Raw genomic sequence first — 15321 nt, 5'->3', positions numbered from 1 at the left:
CTAGTGGATAGATTATTATAACAGTATAACATTTTAGCAAAAGGGAAAGGGATCCGGGGTTTTATTCTAATGGCTTTAAATGGTTATGATATAAGCTACCTTGCACTGCAAGGAAAGACAGGATATGAATATTTCAACAATGAATAATAGGCCAGTTGCAGAGTAGAGAAAAATGACAACCAGGGTGAGGCATAGAAAATGGTGCTGATCTGACTGTACCTTATATTTTTCTGTCCGTGTGGCGTACAATCACAAAGACTGTGAATGTTTCCAAAACGTTCATATCAAATCAGATTTGGACAAACTGCAGCAAAGCGGGGAAAATGCAGGAAGTGAGTGGTTGGGAAATGTCACCATGTGAATGCTCAAAAAACCCAATTCTGGTTTGGATGCAAAACCCAGAGCAAAGCTTACATGTAGAAGCAACCAAGGAATACTTAATCATCTCGGATTAATTTCTCTTTGTTCTTTTTCCTTCTTCCCTTAAATTACTTTCACATTCATTTGCTGTTAAGTATTTGCATGCTGCTTTTAATTTTTTAAATCTTGTGTGTGTGGGGGGGTGGGTGGGGGGGAGAACAGAGTTATAAACTATTTCTCTAATACCGGGAATCTTGTTCCAGCCAGATGTTTCGATCTCCAGAAATCAGAAGGCATGCTCCGGAAGGTAAGAAATTTTCAATCTTTCTCCTTGATGTCTTTCTGCCTCCTAATAGGATGCCTGTTTCTGGATAAGACCAGCCCCGGTCACAATCCCAGCGAGTACTTCTCAAAGATATGACTATCAGCAGTTTCTGCACTTTTAGAAACATCTGGGGTATACTGATCCCTGAACTTATTACAACTTTGTAAATGTTGCTCTTGTTTTACAAAGAATTGGAAAACAGAATGTAGAGAGTTTGGGCATGTACATATCTGGCTAATCTATTTAAAATCTGACTCCCAACCTGGTTCCAGGTTGCGCAGTGGAGCCACAAACAGACAGGGGAGATGTTTTCTGCAAACCTTAAAGGTTAAAGAATATTAAGGATGCAGGGGGCATTTTTTTTAATGCCGCAGTTTCATTCTGAAACTGGAATCAAGTTGGGGGAAAAGCAGGCAGGAAAAAGAAAGATGAGGAAAGAGGAAATAAAAATGGAGCAGACCAGGGAAATGGAGGGTGAAGGTATGGAAGGAAGCAGGAAAAGAGGAGAAGCTATGGTGGGGAGGGGAAGGAAGGTCAGGAGGTGAAAAGGCAGATGAACAGGAAGCAGATACAAGGGAGAAACTCCAGGGGCTGTGAGGAGTGAAGGAGGGAAAGGAGGACTAAGGTAGGGACTGAGATTCTGCTCACCATGAATTCTCTTGGGTCTCCTGCTTGTGTTCTTCTACTCTGCTTCTAGAACTGATCCACGTCTCTCTTTCACATCCATTTCCTCTTTGGGTTTGTTTTTAAATAGCATGTCGCTTACCGGAAGCACATGGATAGCGAGCATATCTTTGAATGGGAAGTGCCAGAGGTAAGTTCCTAATACTTGGCTTCAGGTGTGCGTTCGCTCCAACATTTCTCCACGATTCTAGGATGCTCATCCTGCTGTCTTTATCTTTTTGTGTGAGTGTGTATGTTTTCTCCTTCACCCCAGGTTGTTGACAAATACATGACTGGAGGGCAGTGTGGTTTTGACCAGAACGGTTGCCCTATTTGGTATGAGATCATCGGACCACTCGATTGCAAAGGGATCCTCTTTTCAGCTTCCAAGCAAGATTTGCTCAAGAAAAAGTTCAAGGATTGTGAGAACATACGGAAATTGTGTGAGAGCCAGACAGAGAAGGTAAAACGCTGACATGCCAACGGTGGAGCTTGTCTTATTACCACTAGAACATCTGATCTTTTTGTGAAGGAATAAATTTATTTGTGTTTGTTTTATGGGCCACCTACAACAAGTACAATCGCAACAATAAAATCAACATACAGGGGTGGTCTACTGGGTGGGAAAGAAGAGGGGAAGGATTTTGTCTTCATAGCTTGCTTTCAGATGTTCCACAAGCATCTAGATCAGGGGTGTCCAACTCTGGCGCTTCAGATGTTCATGGACTACAATTCCCATCAGCCCCTGCTGGCACGACCAATTAGCCATTGCCAGCAGGGGCTGATGGGAATTGTAGTCCATGAACATCTGAAGCGCCAGAGTTGGACACCTCTGATCTAGATAGCCATTGTTACAGACATCTCCAGAATCAAGCTTTAGTCTAATCTGGCAAAACATTTCCCTTGCTGCTTAAAAAGTCTTTACTGTATTGTTTAGCACACTGGCTCTTGCAGATTATCTATGATAGTCACTGATATAACTTCAAGGATGGCCACAAGATGTCTGGCAAAGAGGAATGTCATGGCTTCATTCTGCAGTTTACTCAAGACTTAGTATTCATGAGTCAAGCTTACCTGGTTTGGGGGATTTGTACTGGATTAGATAAGGGAGAGAAAGCAAGGAGTTGATTGCTTAAATCTTCTGTTAAGATGCCTTCTGGATCTTTTAAATATTAGTGAAGTTTTGAAGTTAACTTGTACACTTTGAAGGTCATGGGTTTTATTTTAAGGGCTTTATCACACATGACAAAGCCCTTGTGTATCCCTGTGCGTCCACCTCGGTTCTGTTGAGCAGACCTGGCAGTCTCATGTTCAGATCTTAATTCTGAGGTGTCTCAGGATCCAATTTGAAATGGGACCGTGAGGAAAGAGTGCTTAAGCCTGCCCACCACCATACTGTTTTCTTAATTTGAAGTCCCCATGAAGCTGCTGTTTGCTCTCTTGGGAAAACTAGCATGTATTGATGGGCTAAATCAGGGGTCTGCAACCTGCGGCTCTCCAGATATTCATGGACTACAGTTCCCATCAGCCCCTGCCACCATGGCCAATTGGCTGATGGGAATTGTAGTTCATGAACATCTGAAGAGCCACAGGTTGCAGACCCCTGGGCTAAATAGTACATTTCAACCTGTAGAAGACTAAGCAATGTGTGTACCAGGTGATGCTTTAGTCTATCTTGGCTCCAAACTCTGTTTCTGTCTTTTCAGCTTGGGAAGAAGATTGAAACAGTCACGATGATCTATGACTTCGAGGGACTTGGCCTGAAGCACCTCTGGAAACCGGCTGTAGAAGCCTATGGGGAGGTGAGTCTGGCGGGGGACCACTGCACTGGCATGTGAAGTCTTCTTCTTGGTCTCTTATTTGGTTCACTGGCTCAACAGCCTCCTGTTTACTAGACTTTAAATATGAGTGCAGTGTGTTGGAGGAACACAGTACCATTGGGACTCCATAACGCTGGTGGAGAATCACATGACTGCCACCTCCATATAGAAATCTGTACCTTTTTCAGCATAAAGATAACAGTGCAGCCGCAGTGCTTCCGCAGTAGAAGAAGAAGAGTTGGATTTATATCCCCTCTTTCTCTCCTGTAAGGAGACTCAAAGGGGCTTACAATCGCCTTTCCCCTCCGCCACCTCACAACAAACACCCTGTGAGGTGGGTGGGGCTGAGAGAGCTCCGAAGAACTGTGACTAGCCCAAGGTCACCCAGCTGGCATGTGCTGGAGTGCACAAGCTAATCTAGTTCACCAGATAAACCTTCCCGGCTCAAGTGGCAGAGTGGGGAATCAAACCTGGTTCTCCAGATTAGAGCACACCTGCACTTAACCACTACACCACGCTGGCTCTCAGAAATTAGTACCCCTCCAAGACTCACCTGCCCTGAATACTGCCCTCCTAATTCCTTTCCTACTCTCCACAAACACCAAGCCATGCCGGCGGGAAGCCACCCCAGCAACTACCCTCCTAAGTCACTTTCCACCCTCTCTGAACACCAAGCCACACCAGCGGGAAGCTCCCCCTGGCCCATCCTCCCAAACCCTTTTCCCACCCTCTCCCACCCTCCCCAAAGTACCACCCCACGCCCTCTTCAACCCTCCCCGCTTCTCAAACACCAAGGCCAAACATCAAAACGCCTCCTCCAACCTAGCCGCAGAACTCATGTTCACTCTCCAGCCAGCCTTTTCTCCATTCATGCATTAGGACCCTGCAGAGCATTGAAGAAGAAGAGTTTGGATTTATATCCCCCCTTTCTCTCCTGTAGGAGACTCAAAGGGGCTTACAATCTCCTTGCCCTTCCCCCCTCACAACAAACACCCTGTGAGGTAGGTGGGGCTGAGAGAGCTCCGAGAAGCTGTGACTAGCCCAAGGTCACCCAGCTGGCGTGTGTGGGAGTGTACAGGCTAATCTGAATTCCCCAGATAAGCCTCCACAGCTCAGGGCGGCAGAGCTGGGAATCAAACCCGGTTCCTCCAGATTAGATACACGAGCTGTTAACCTCCTACGCCACTGCTGCTCCTGCTCATTGCTCTATGAAGAAGATCTGGAGCCAGAGGCGTAGCCCCAAGGGGGCAGGTGCGTGACACACCGAGTGTGTGTGTGTGCTGCAGTGGAGGTGTGGTGAGGACGTTCCAGGGGGCGTTCCGTGGCGGGACAGGGGCGGAGGACGCACCGGTGCACTGGGCACTTTCCCCCCTTGCTATGCCTCTGTCTGGAGCAGACTGAGGGCGTATTGATCCATAGTCGCACTGTCAACTTTACGCTGGAAAAGGTATAGCACAACAGGTTCAAGAGGGGGAAAATGGAGGAGAGAGTTTAGCCTGTTTAGATTTGAAAGCTTAGAAAGGTCTGGAAAAGATTAATTTGAGGATTAATTTAATCCCCTCTCTCATGAGGGCCTCCAGCTTGAGTTTGCACATATTTCTTTTATAAATCAGTTCACATGTGCTTAGACGAAAAACAGTAGAGAAATATTTCAATCAATATTTTCCCCCCTCTGGATTTTGTTTCCTTACACTTAACAGCTTCTGGCCATGTTTGAAGAGAATTATCCTGAGTCCCTGAGACGTATTTTTGTCGTTAAAGGTGAGCTCTGCTCTTCCGTGAACTTTGCACACCAGCTTTGGAAATGTGTGTGGCAGCTATTGCAATGCTACATGTTGGCACTGTTTTTTTTCTTTGCTGCAGCTCCCCGACTCTTCCCTATAGCTTACAATCTGGTGAAACATTTACTGAGTGAAGATACTCGCAACAAGATTGTAGTCCTGGGATGTGAGTAACTCTCTTGGCTTTGCTGGTTATTTCTAGGATCATAATTTCCACGTTTTTATATATAACTAATTTCCATATGTGCCCCCTGCCTGTGGATACTTAAATCTGCAGATAAAGAGCATAATCACCCCAAGAGGTTTTTCTGCAGATCTGAGGTTTAAATATCTCCATTAAAAACAACAACAACACTGTTGCAGTGGTGGCTGCAGGGATCCATGGCATCTTGGCAAGACTTTGGGAAAGTCAGCAGGGGGAGGCCCGCCTTGCTTGTTTCTTTGAGTGGGTTCAGGCAGGCAAGTGAGTCCTCACACAACCCTCACTCTTGCTAGCTTGCCTGAAGCTGCTGCAAATGACTGAGGGTGAGGAAACCACCACCACCCTCATCCCCTGCTCTTGCCAACTCACCCAAAGGTGCTTCAGGGCAGGGAGGCCACCCCACGCACTCTTGCTGGCTCGCCCAAAGCCACTGCAGATGAGCGAGGGAGGGAGGTCACCCACTTCTCTGTGAGCAAGCAAGGGAGGGATACCACCACCACCCCACTCTTATTGGCTCATGCAAAGCTGCTGTGGGCGAATCAGTAAGGACCACTCTGGGCTTTAAGGTTAGTAATTGGGGAAGAATGAGATCCCTCCCGCCCTGTGAGTTTTGAGGACCCCCCACTGGTCTGTGAATACAATTTATGCAGCACCCTCAATGTGAATGGCTCAGTGCAAATGACAAACGGAGAGGTCTCTGCCTTGAGGAGAATGCAGTCTGAACTTGGAGACATGGAAGAGAACAGAGAAGAAAGAAGTGGAGGCAGGTATAGAAAGGGAAATAATATGGGCTTATACAAGCTGCAAGGTTTTGTTTCAGTAGGGGAAGAGAAGAAAAACTGGTGTCAGAGGCTTCGCAGGGAAGGTGTTTTCTGAGCAGGGAGTTGGAGGAAATCAGAGAAGCGGTATCAGACAGGCATTCTGGGACGGGGCTCTAGGCATAAAAAGAAGGAAGGGAGGGAGGAAGGGCACACTCAGGAGACATTTGGCCGGTGGAAGATGATGAAGGAATAAATTTCACAGCGAGGGCTGAATCAGGATGGGGTGGGCAAGGCCATGGAGGGCTATGCAAGTAACAGAGAGGGGCCAGTGCAGGGATTTGAGGGTCATAAATGACCAAGAGGCAAAAAGAGGTGAACGATTTTGGCGTTGCAGTGCTGAATGGAAGCAAGGGGCTATAAACTAGAAGACAGAGGAGATGGCTGAAAAAGCCCTATAAAGGGCGACCAGTGTGTTAGTCACAGAGAGACTGGAGAAAGAGGATTATAGATTTGCAAAGGGGAAAGCAACATGACTAACCATGCAATCCTACGAAGATCCTCTCAGAATCCTCTTCAGAAATCCTCAGTGAGGTTTAATCCTCAGTGAGGTTTACTCCCAGGAAAGAGTTCTTAGCATTGCACTCTGGATGACCAATTAAATATCCAGCGTGTGGTGAGAGCAAAGGTGAGGGAGGAGTGCAAGCTAAAATCTGGGCCTTATGCCTGTTCTACAGACCAAGGATAACAGACACAAGAGGCTGCGACCCCTGCTACATCTGGGTCTGTGTCTTTTGCTCTGGCTGGCTTCTGCCCCCTTAGGTGTCCAGCAGAAAAAAAGGTTACCTGAGATCCTGTAACTGGTAATGCCAAGGATTGAATCTGGGACCCTGCACACAAAGTGGGCTCTCTGGTATCGAGTCACAGCCCTTTCCCCTTTTTGGAGGGTAAACTTCTGTTTTTTGTATCCAGCTGGGAATTGCAAAACTTAGGCATCAGGCCAGTGAGTGCTGAGCACCAGGCAATTAACCTGCATTTATCTTGCTGGCTTCTGAACTGGGTTCACACAGGCTGGATCTGCATAGGGAATTCCCCTCCCCCCCCACCCCGGGCAGTTTACACAGTCTGTAGAATCAAAGTCTAATAAAGCATATTGTAAAGGGTACTCGCCAGATAATTCTGCATTTGCTATGTTTCAGTCCTGACCTTTGAATTCTGTTCCACTGGGATCAGTGCTCTACAGTAGCTTGATGCTTTCTTTAAAGAAAAGAAGCTGCTGATTGATCTCTAAAGCCAGCGTGGAGAGCCAGTATAGTGTAGTGGTTAGGAGCAGGTGCACTCTAATCTGGAGAACCGGGTTTGATTCCCTGCCACTTGAGCTGTGAAGGCTTATCTGGTGAACCAGATTAGCTGGTATACTCCCACACATGTCAGCTGGGTGACCTTGGGTTAGTCACAGTTCTTTGGAGCCCTCTCAGCCCCACCCACCTCACAAGGTGTTTGTTGGGGGCGGGGGAAGGAGATTGTAAACCCCTTTGAGTCTCCTTACAGGAGAGAAAGGGGGGATATAAATCCAACTCTTCTTCCTCCTCCTCCTCTTCTTCTAAATCACTCCTCACTGCATACAGGACTGGGTGCAGGAAACTCCCCTCTGTAAAGGCCTGTCATGATTCTTACAGAACTCTTTTAGCTCACATGGAGGCAAGCAGTGGCAAACCACCTCTGAACTTCTCTTGCCATGAGAACCCTACGGGATCGCCATACGTCAGCTGTGACTTGATGGCACTACTAAAGGGGAAAAAAGATGCCTTGTCTTTTAGTCCAATTTCTCTTGCTCTGGAAAGCAAGTTAAGCCCTCTCAAACTGTTTCCTGGCCAGGGTCCTCCTCCTAGGGTTTTGTCTGGGCTTGTGACTGATTCCATAAGGACACCCTGCATTCTGGAAAGCCCAAATGGACCTGTTCAAGAAATCTGCACTCAGCTGCTTATACTCAGATTCCCCAAGTGGAAGAGAGCAGGACTGCGGCCCCTGGAAGAAGCGGCGTTCTCTCCCCAAGAAAAATTCCAGCCCTTTTCCATGCATTATCTCTCTTTTAAAAAACTCATATATAAGAACATAAAGAAAAACCCAGTTTTTTTCCAGCTCATCATCATGACAGTGAGTAGGGTGTAGTTTCTAGGGTGCCAGACTAGTTTCGAATCCCCATTCTACCTCAGAAGCTGGCTGAGTGATCTGGGGCCACTCACACAGACTCCCAGCCTGAACCCGCTTCGTAGAGTTGCGATGAAGATAAAACAGAGATGAGGAGAATGATTTAAGACAACATGGGTTCCCAATGGAGAGAAAGGCAGGCTACAAGTGAAGCAAATAAATAATTGTGGGATGGTAAAGTGTTAGGGAGGGCACAGATTCACTAGAAATCCTGCTCCACCTTTGTTGCTATGCTACATTGGCCCAGTATTGGTGATCCTAGAGCAGGGTCTTCAAACTATGGCCCTCCAGATGTTCATAGACTACAATTCCCATGAGTCCTACCACTTGGCCATGCTGGCAGGGGCTGTTGGGAATTGTAGTCCATGAACATCTGGAGGGCCATAGTTTGAAGACCCTTGTCCTAGAGCGAAGAAGAAGAGCTTTGGATTTATATCCCCCTTTTCTCTCCTGCAGGAGACTCCAAGGGGCTTACAATCTCCTTGCCCTTCCCCCCTCACAACAAACACCCTGTGAGGTAGGTGGTGCTGAGAGAGCTCCGAGAAGCTGTGACTAGCCCAAGGTCACCCAGCTGGCATGTGTGGGAGTGTACAGGCTAATCTGAATTCCCCAGATAAGCCTCCACAGCTCAGGCGGCAGAGCTGGGAATCAAACCCGGTTCCTCCAGATTAGATACACGAGCTCTTAACCTCCTACGCCACTGCTGCTCAATGGTGAATCACTCCTAGTTATTGCATTTATAAATGTATGGTTTTTATACTGTTACCATAAATGTCAGATCTTAGGCACTCAACTGTCAAACTTTAAGACTTTTCAGGAGAAAGCCTCTGAGGAGCAGAAAACAGTTCTGCTTTTTTTAAAAAAACTGGTAACCCTCTTACTTTCCCCCTCTAGCTAACTGGAAGGAGGTTTTACTAAAACACATTGACCCCGACCAACTCCCTGTCGAATATGGGGGAACTCTCACTGACCCTGATGGGAACCCCAAATGTAGGACCAAGGTATGGACCACTGTAGGTCAGGTGTTTGGTACCTCTTTCAACATTAAAGCCCTACAGTTAGAAATGCTAGTGATCTGCATTTGTAGTCCAGATGATGAATCAAAGCCAGTTCGTACACTAGAGAGCCAGAGATGATATTGTTGGGCTGGGAACAGAGCAGAAAGGGGATTCGCACCACAAAAAGGGAAGGAAGAAGTCACCTACATTGAAGGAATGGAATAAGTCCCGGAGCTACATGCCTGATTACTTGGCTTTATAACTTAGGAAGATTCTAGCTAGCTGTATCTCTGACCAGATTTGGAAAACAATCTGCCTGCCTCTGTTTGGAGAGCAGAACTTGACAGCAGAGAATTGGCATCTGGCTAAGAGATACCAGAAGTCTCTGATCTGCAGCTCATTTGCTGTGTCATGATACCTGCTTGCTAATAAATAAGGCTTGATTTCAAAAGAGAACACTGGCTTGGGTGAAAGCCTTTCCCCAAGGGATTTGGCAGTCACACGGCGTCTCCTTTAAACTGGGCTGATACCTGTGCAGAGCTGGCAGCTGAGTTTACACAAGAGCAAAATCCCATCGGAAAAAGCTTTTGAGCACATGCTGGCATCTTGAAAGCAAGCCCTTTGGAAGATTATGCAAAAGCCTGCGTTTTATATCTGTGTTTTGGCAGCCGCCAAGACAAATGTGTAGGAATCTTCCTTGTCACAGGTTGACTTCCTGATCAGGCTGATTCCAGTATTTTTAATCCATTCAAAGGTCCTGTAAGTTCGGCATTCCAGCAAGTGGAAGTAGAGATCCGTATCCAAGGAGGCAGTTGGTAGCCAGGCAAGAGAACTGGAAAAACGACGAAATGCAGGTCAGGCAGTTTGAGGCAAAAGAGCGCCTGACTTGCTGGCTATGGATTGTGGGTGCAGTGACCATTGCTTCCACTGGCCTGACCAGAAGTGGTTAGAGACAGTCCTCATCTGCTTAAAGCCATTACTAGAAGCCAATTAAATTTTTGCAAAGAGAAGCAGAGACAGTTCCAGCACCTGTTGTGTCATCCTGGCTAGCCTATTGGCTGAAAGCCTCTCATTCCAGAACCAGGTCTGACACGTCTTGCTGGCTGAAATTCACATGGGATACTCCTTTGAGAAGACTTTGTGCAAGGCCTGGAGCCCTCCGGTGCTGGCAGTGCAACTCCTTTATGGGATGAACGATCTAAACATCCATAGAGGAATGGGAGAGGGAGGAAAAAGTTGCGGAGGAAACTTTCAGGTGGATTTTCGTTCCAGGGTTGCTTGGTTTTTCCTTTCACAGCCACTAATGTGGTCTCTTGTTTAGCTAAATTATGGTGGAGAGGTGCCCAAGAAGTACTATGTGACAGACCAGCTGAAACAGCAGTATGAACACGCAGTGATGGTGAACCGAGGATCCTCCCATCAGGTGGAATATGAGATTCTCTTCCCAAACTGTGTCCTTAGGTAAGCTTGGGGAGGGGGGGAGATAAATGTACCCCAGTCCCCCTCGCCCATTTTGCCCCCGCTTTCTTACCTTGGAGGCCTGCATTTTAAACTGCAGAAAATGTATCTCCAAAACCTCACATTAATTCACAGAAAGAAAACACACACAGTATTTACACAAAAAAACACAACAGGGAGGCTTCGGCCTTAGTATGCATCTATTGGGAATTAGTGAGTTTATTTTTTACCTTGCCTTTCCTGCCTGTATCTCAGTGTAGCGTATGTGACTCTTTCTCACTAATTCTTGCCTTGTGAGGTAGGATAGGTAGAGAGACAGTGACTGTCATGGCTGAGTGGGGATTTGTCGATTGGTACTATAATGATAACATTACTGTGGCTCTTGCATACACCAATAATATAGATCAAGGGTCTTTGAGCACAACATACCCACCCAAAGTGCTTTCTCCCAAGTCTCAGTACAATGGTGTGTTATCCTTTCATCCTGACAGATCCATTGTGAGGACTTTTGTTTAGATACCTTGCATGGTCTGTTCTAGGATCTCAGTTCCCAAGCACATGAGGGCCTCATTCTGACTGGGATTGTGATGTGCAGAAACTGGGGGCTTAGCCTTGCCCCCCTACCATTTTCTCAACCTGTAACTGCAGTGGGGAGCACTATCTGCCTCATTAGGGAAACTTGCATGCACTGATGGCTACATGCAACATTTCCCAAGTGGGACAAACAGCAACTGCTTGGGACCATTTCAGGTTGAGAAAACAGTATCAGGGACAGGTTGTAACCCAGCCTCCTTGCATGCTGCAATCCGTATCCAAATTGTGGCCCAATGCACATAGGGAATCAGTTTCCCAAGATACAGCCTGCAAGCCATATCTGACTGTGGTAGGCTGGGAGAAGACACAAGGGTAATGTTTAACATACAGGCAAGCCCTTAGGGCAGGCTTGTCCAATCTGTAGCTTTCCAGATATTCATGGACTATGATTCCCATAAGCTCTGCCAATTGCCCATGCTCTGATGGGAATCACAGTCTATGAACATCTAGGGGGGAATAGGTTGCAGACCTCTGCCTTAGGGTCTCTTCAAGTGGTCAGTAGTCCCTTTCCCCTTTGAGATCTGTACTGAGGCCCCACATGAGCAGAGCTGACTAGAACTTCAGACTTGGGGTGGGATGGGCGGGGAGGAAATTGCATAAATAGCACTCCTTCATATCACAACTCCTCTTTGTTTTTGTCTTACAGGTGGCAGTTCATGTCAGACGGATCGGACATTGGCTTCGGCATCTACTTGAAAACCAAAGCTGGAGCCCGGCAGCATGCTGGTGAAATGACTGAAGTGTATCCCAACCAGCGCTACAATGCCCACTTGGTGCCTGAAGATGGTTCCCTCACCTGCACAGATGCTGGTGTTTGTAAGTAGACCTAGTTTCCAAGTGTGGATTCTCCTTGTCCACCTTGGAAGGAGAAAATTTGCAGGGATATCGCTTAATCTAATAGGCAAGGGCTGCCCCCACTGTGAATAGACAAGTCCACAGTGGGGCTAGCCAACTTAGGGTTTGGCAACTCATGGGGAACCCTAATTTTTACAGAAAAATCTGCCATCTGTTGGGGGTGGGAAAATTAATTTCGTAGTGGCATCCTCCCAAAAAATCTCACAAAGTTTTCACATGCAATGCTACTGCATAAAATAACACACTAGAATTCAGGTGGTTTTCTGGGTTGCCATAAAAACCCAAAACAGTGCACAAACATGATGAGAGCAGCCAGAGGGAGGAGCAAGCAATGGCTAGATTGAAAATGAGTTGCTTGGGGGTAGACAGAGCAAGCCAGAGACAGAATAGCCATGAGTACCTTTGGTGCTGCTCTTGCGATAACCTGTTCTGCACTGCATTTCATGGGAAATGTTTTGATCGTTTCATGCAGTTTAATTTTAACGTTCTATAATGCTGCATTCCAACATTTATAACTTCTGCACAATATATTCAGGCATGCTTCGCAAATCTTGACATTCAGCTCCACATGTTGGCTGGAATTCTTGTTTGTTCTCTAGGTAGTTTCCCGTCATTAATTGGGTCTGACTTTAAGATAGCAGGGTGCCTGGACAAGAAAACCTAGAAGGCTTTCTATCCCAAGGAGCCAGCCCACTGCCTGCCATTTTTACCCCAGACTGCTGCACTGACAGCACAGTTTTTGTGTGTCATCTTTAGGCAGACAGGATTTTCAGGTAGTGAATTCTATAGTTTGTCTGGATAGGCAATGGATTTCTTTCATAATATCCAAAACATGCTGAACGTGCTCAGAAGGAATTTCTCCCTAGGCTCTTTCCTGCTTACATTATGTTATCCTCATGTCCTCCCTGAGTCAAATCCATCATCTACACACCACAGGCTCTGTGTCAGGAGGAACTCTGTGCATGCTCAGTGGCACTTACTCCTGAATGCTAGAGTCTTTATAAAAGAAAAAGGACTGACTGATTCTCTTCACTTCTACCTCTTTCTCCCTCCCCCATGGCAGATGTCCTGCGATTTGATAACACATACAGCTACATCCATTCCAAGAAAATCAGCTACACGGTGGAGGTCTTACTACCAGACAAGAAATCCGAAGAGGAGATTGAACAGCTGGGAGACCAAATAAAGGAGCTCAAAACGAACCATGCTTGATTGAACGGATCCTCTCCCTATGCAAAAACCCACCTGCCTCTCTCCAACCTATCTGAAGCAGCGGTGGTGATGGGATGTTCGTAGGGTGAGGAAGCAGAATGAACTCTTCAAAGATAGAACATAGGAGATTTGGGGAGGTAATTTGGGGTTGGGGGCTAACAGGGTGATCTTGCCTTGGAGCAGCTGGCCATGACGGCATGCTGTTCCCTTCCAGTCCCACATGCTGTGTGAAATGACACATGCCCACCTCTGTGCGGAATAGACAGGGCAAAGTTGGAGACTTAGCATTATAGAGCCAACATTTGGAACGGGCTGCCTGCTCTGACAGCCTAAACTGGCACAGAATAGAATCCGATGGAATAGTTTGGCTCTGCATTCACATAAGACCCAGACATCAGGAAAGTGGGAGGAAACCAGGCAAACACCTCCTGGAAGGCCATACACCAGGCACGAGAGCATCAGCCCGACTTACTTGTTTACTGCCTCTGGACATGGAGGTTCCTCCTCGTTGGCCATTAATGAGACTTTTAGCAATCAGACCTTGGCTTTTTAAAAGAATCAACATCTAAGCCTGCGTCCATCACTGCCTCTTGTGGCAGCGAGTCCCATAAGTTAATTTCATATTGTGCGCAGCAGTCCTTTCTCTTTATAGCCTTCGTTTTAAAACAGGCCTGCAGAACTGGTGCCCTACCAAACAACTAAGTGCCATTCTCCAGCCATGCCCGATGGCTGGCCCGGTGCTTGGCAACCCTGCTGTTTTTACAGTTGAGGAAGAATGCAGTTGATGGTGTGAAAAGATGTCCAACCAGCTTCTTCCACTCTAAGGTTTTGCTGCTCATGAACTGCCTTAGACAACTGAGCTCCAAGGGGCCACTGACCGTGCCCTACCCAGCGCTCACTTCTGAATGTCCAAAAGCTAGCAGTTTGTACAGTCACTGGGTGCTCCTTTTTGTAACTGGCAAAGCTGAGATAAGTTCTGTTGCACCTGCCCGTGAGCTCTAGAGACAAAGAGAAAGAGGGAGAAGAAAGAAGAGAAGATCCACTTGTTCCAGCTTTTCTTTTAAGACATCTCCGTGAAAGCTTAAGAGTGTCTGATCCAGATGGGAAATTTGTGCACTGCAACATATTTAAAATACAGCTCTTCTGCTGGCCCTTAACTTTGCAGCAAAATTGAAGGATTCCCTGACCTTGCTGGACTGTCCAGAAGCAAGGTAACACTTTGTACTCCTTTGTCTTTATTGCAGCTGTTTCTTATGATCTCAAACACTAGAAATCTTAATAAATTGATGTCTGTCAAGCTGGTGTTGTCTCTCTGGCATGGCAGTCCAGAACGAGCATCTCTAGAGGTATTTTTTGGGGGGTGGGGGGGTGGAGGCAGTTAATCTTTTATGAGCTGGAGGCCCACAAAGAATTGCAGGAAGGGATGTTTGATTGGAAGATCTCCCTAAATCTCAACCATCCCTGCAGATTTCTCTAAATTTTGGGGCATTTCAGCCGGCTAAGTCTTCTCATAACCTTTCCCCCTTGCACTTACTCAGCTGCTCATGCAGATACAGATTTCCTGAAGCACATCATCAGACTGAATGTGGGTATTTTTGTTTTTTCAGCAATTCACAAAACCACATTTTATGCATACCTGGGGAGGCCCCTAAGTGGGTAGAGAACCTTGTCTTACCTGAGAGGTGGCCTCATTGTACACTTTTTATCATCTGCACATGGCAGAAGAGTGGATCCAGCACAAATCATGGGTGGGGGAAGTCCCATTTCTCCCCTTCTGCATCTCCTAGTTGCTTCCCCTCCACACACATACAAATAAGTGCTGCTTCTGCCTCATCTTTGCAGCTACTATAGAAGTCCCAGCCAAACCTCGAGGAGGGCCTTCCTACAACAAAAGATGCCAGAGAGACATTTTTAAATTTGGGGGGTGGGGGGCACTCAAAAATCTTGATTTAAAAAAAAGGGAAAATTAGATTTCCCCCCTGCATGTCTGGGGTCTCACACAAAGGTTTGCAGAATCCTCCAATGGAGCTGATCCTGACAAATTTTGCTGTTCACATTAGGCATGATCATCAGAATGAGATATA

The 15321-nt window shown here is 46.7% G+C and overlaps 1 protein-coding gene across 4 annotated transcripts in view; it reads left to right on the top strand.

Moving 5' to 3' along the window:
- The window catches only part of SEC14L2 (SEC14 like lipid binding 2), a 32274-nt gene extending 17740 nt beyond the window's left edge, over positions 1-14534 (top strand). For 2 of the 4 annotated variants that reach the window (XM_048513734.1, XM_048513733.1), the window contains exons 3-12: positions 624-667; positions 1440-1499; positions 1623-1811; positions 3055-3150; positions 4869-4929; positions 5032-5115; positions 9015-9121; positions 10440-10579; positions 11817-11986; positions 13089-14534. In XM_048513734.1, the coding sequence (XP_048369691.1) occupies positions 656-667; positions 1440-1499; positions 1623-1811; positions 3055-3150; positions 4869-4929; positions 5032-5115; positions 9015-9121; positions 10440-10579; positions 11817-11986; positions 13089-13237 (1068 nt within the window). In that variant the 5' untranslated portion in view covers positions 624-655 and the 3' untranslated portion in view covers positions 13238-14534. The remainder of the gene's footprint in view (positions 1-623; positions 668-1439; positions 1500-1622; positions 1812-3054; positions 3151-4868; positions 4930-5031; positions 5116-9014; positions 9122-10439; positions 10580-11816; positions 11987-13088) is intronic. The other 2 variants (XM_048513732.1, XM_048513731.1) reach the window with 1 other exon arrangement.
- Positions 14535-15321: the final 787 nt, after the last annotated feature.

The sequence above is a fragment of the Sphaerodactylus townsendi genome, linkage group LG13 (genome assembly GCF_021028975.2).
Source record: "Sphaerodactylus townsendi isolate TG3544 linkage group LG13, MPM_Stown_v2.3, whole genome shotgun sequence".
Classification (NCBI taxonomy): domain Eukaryota; kingdom Metazoa; phylum Chordata; class Lepidosauria; order Squamata; family Sphaerodactylidae; genus Sphaerodactylus; species Sphaerodactylus townsendi.
This window is presented reverse-complemented; position numbering and strand designations above follow the sequence as displayed.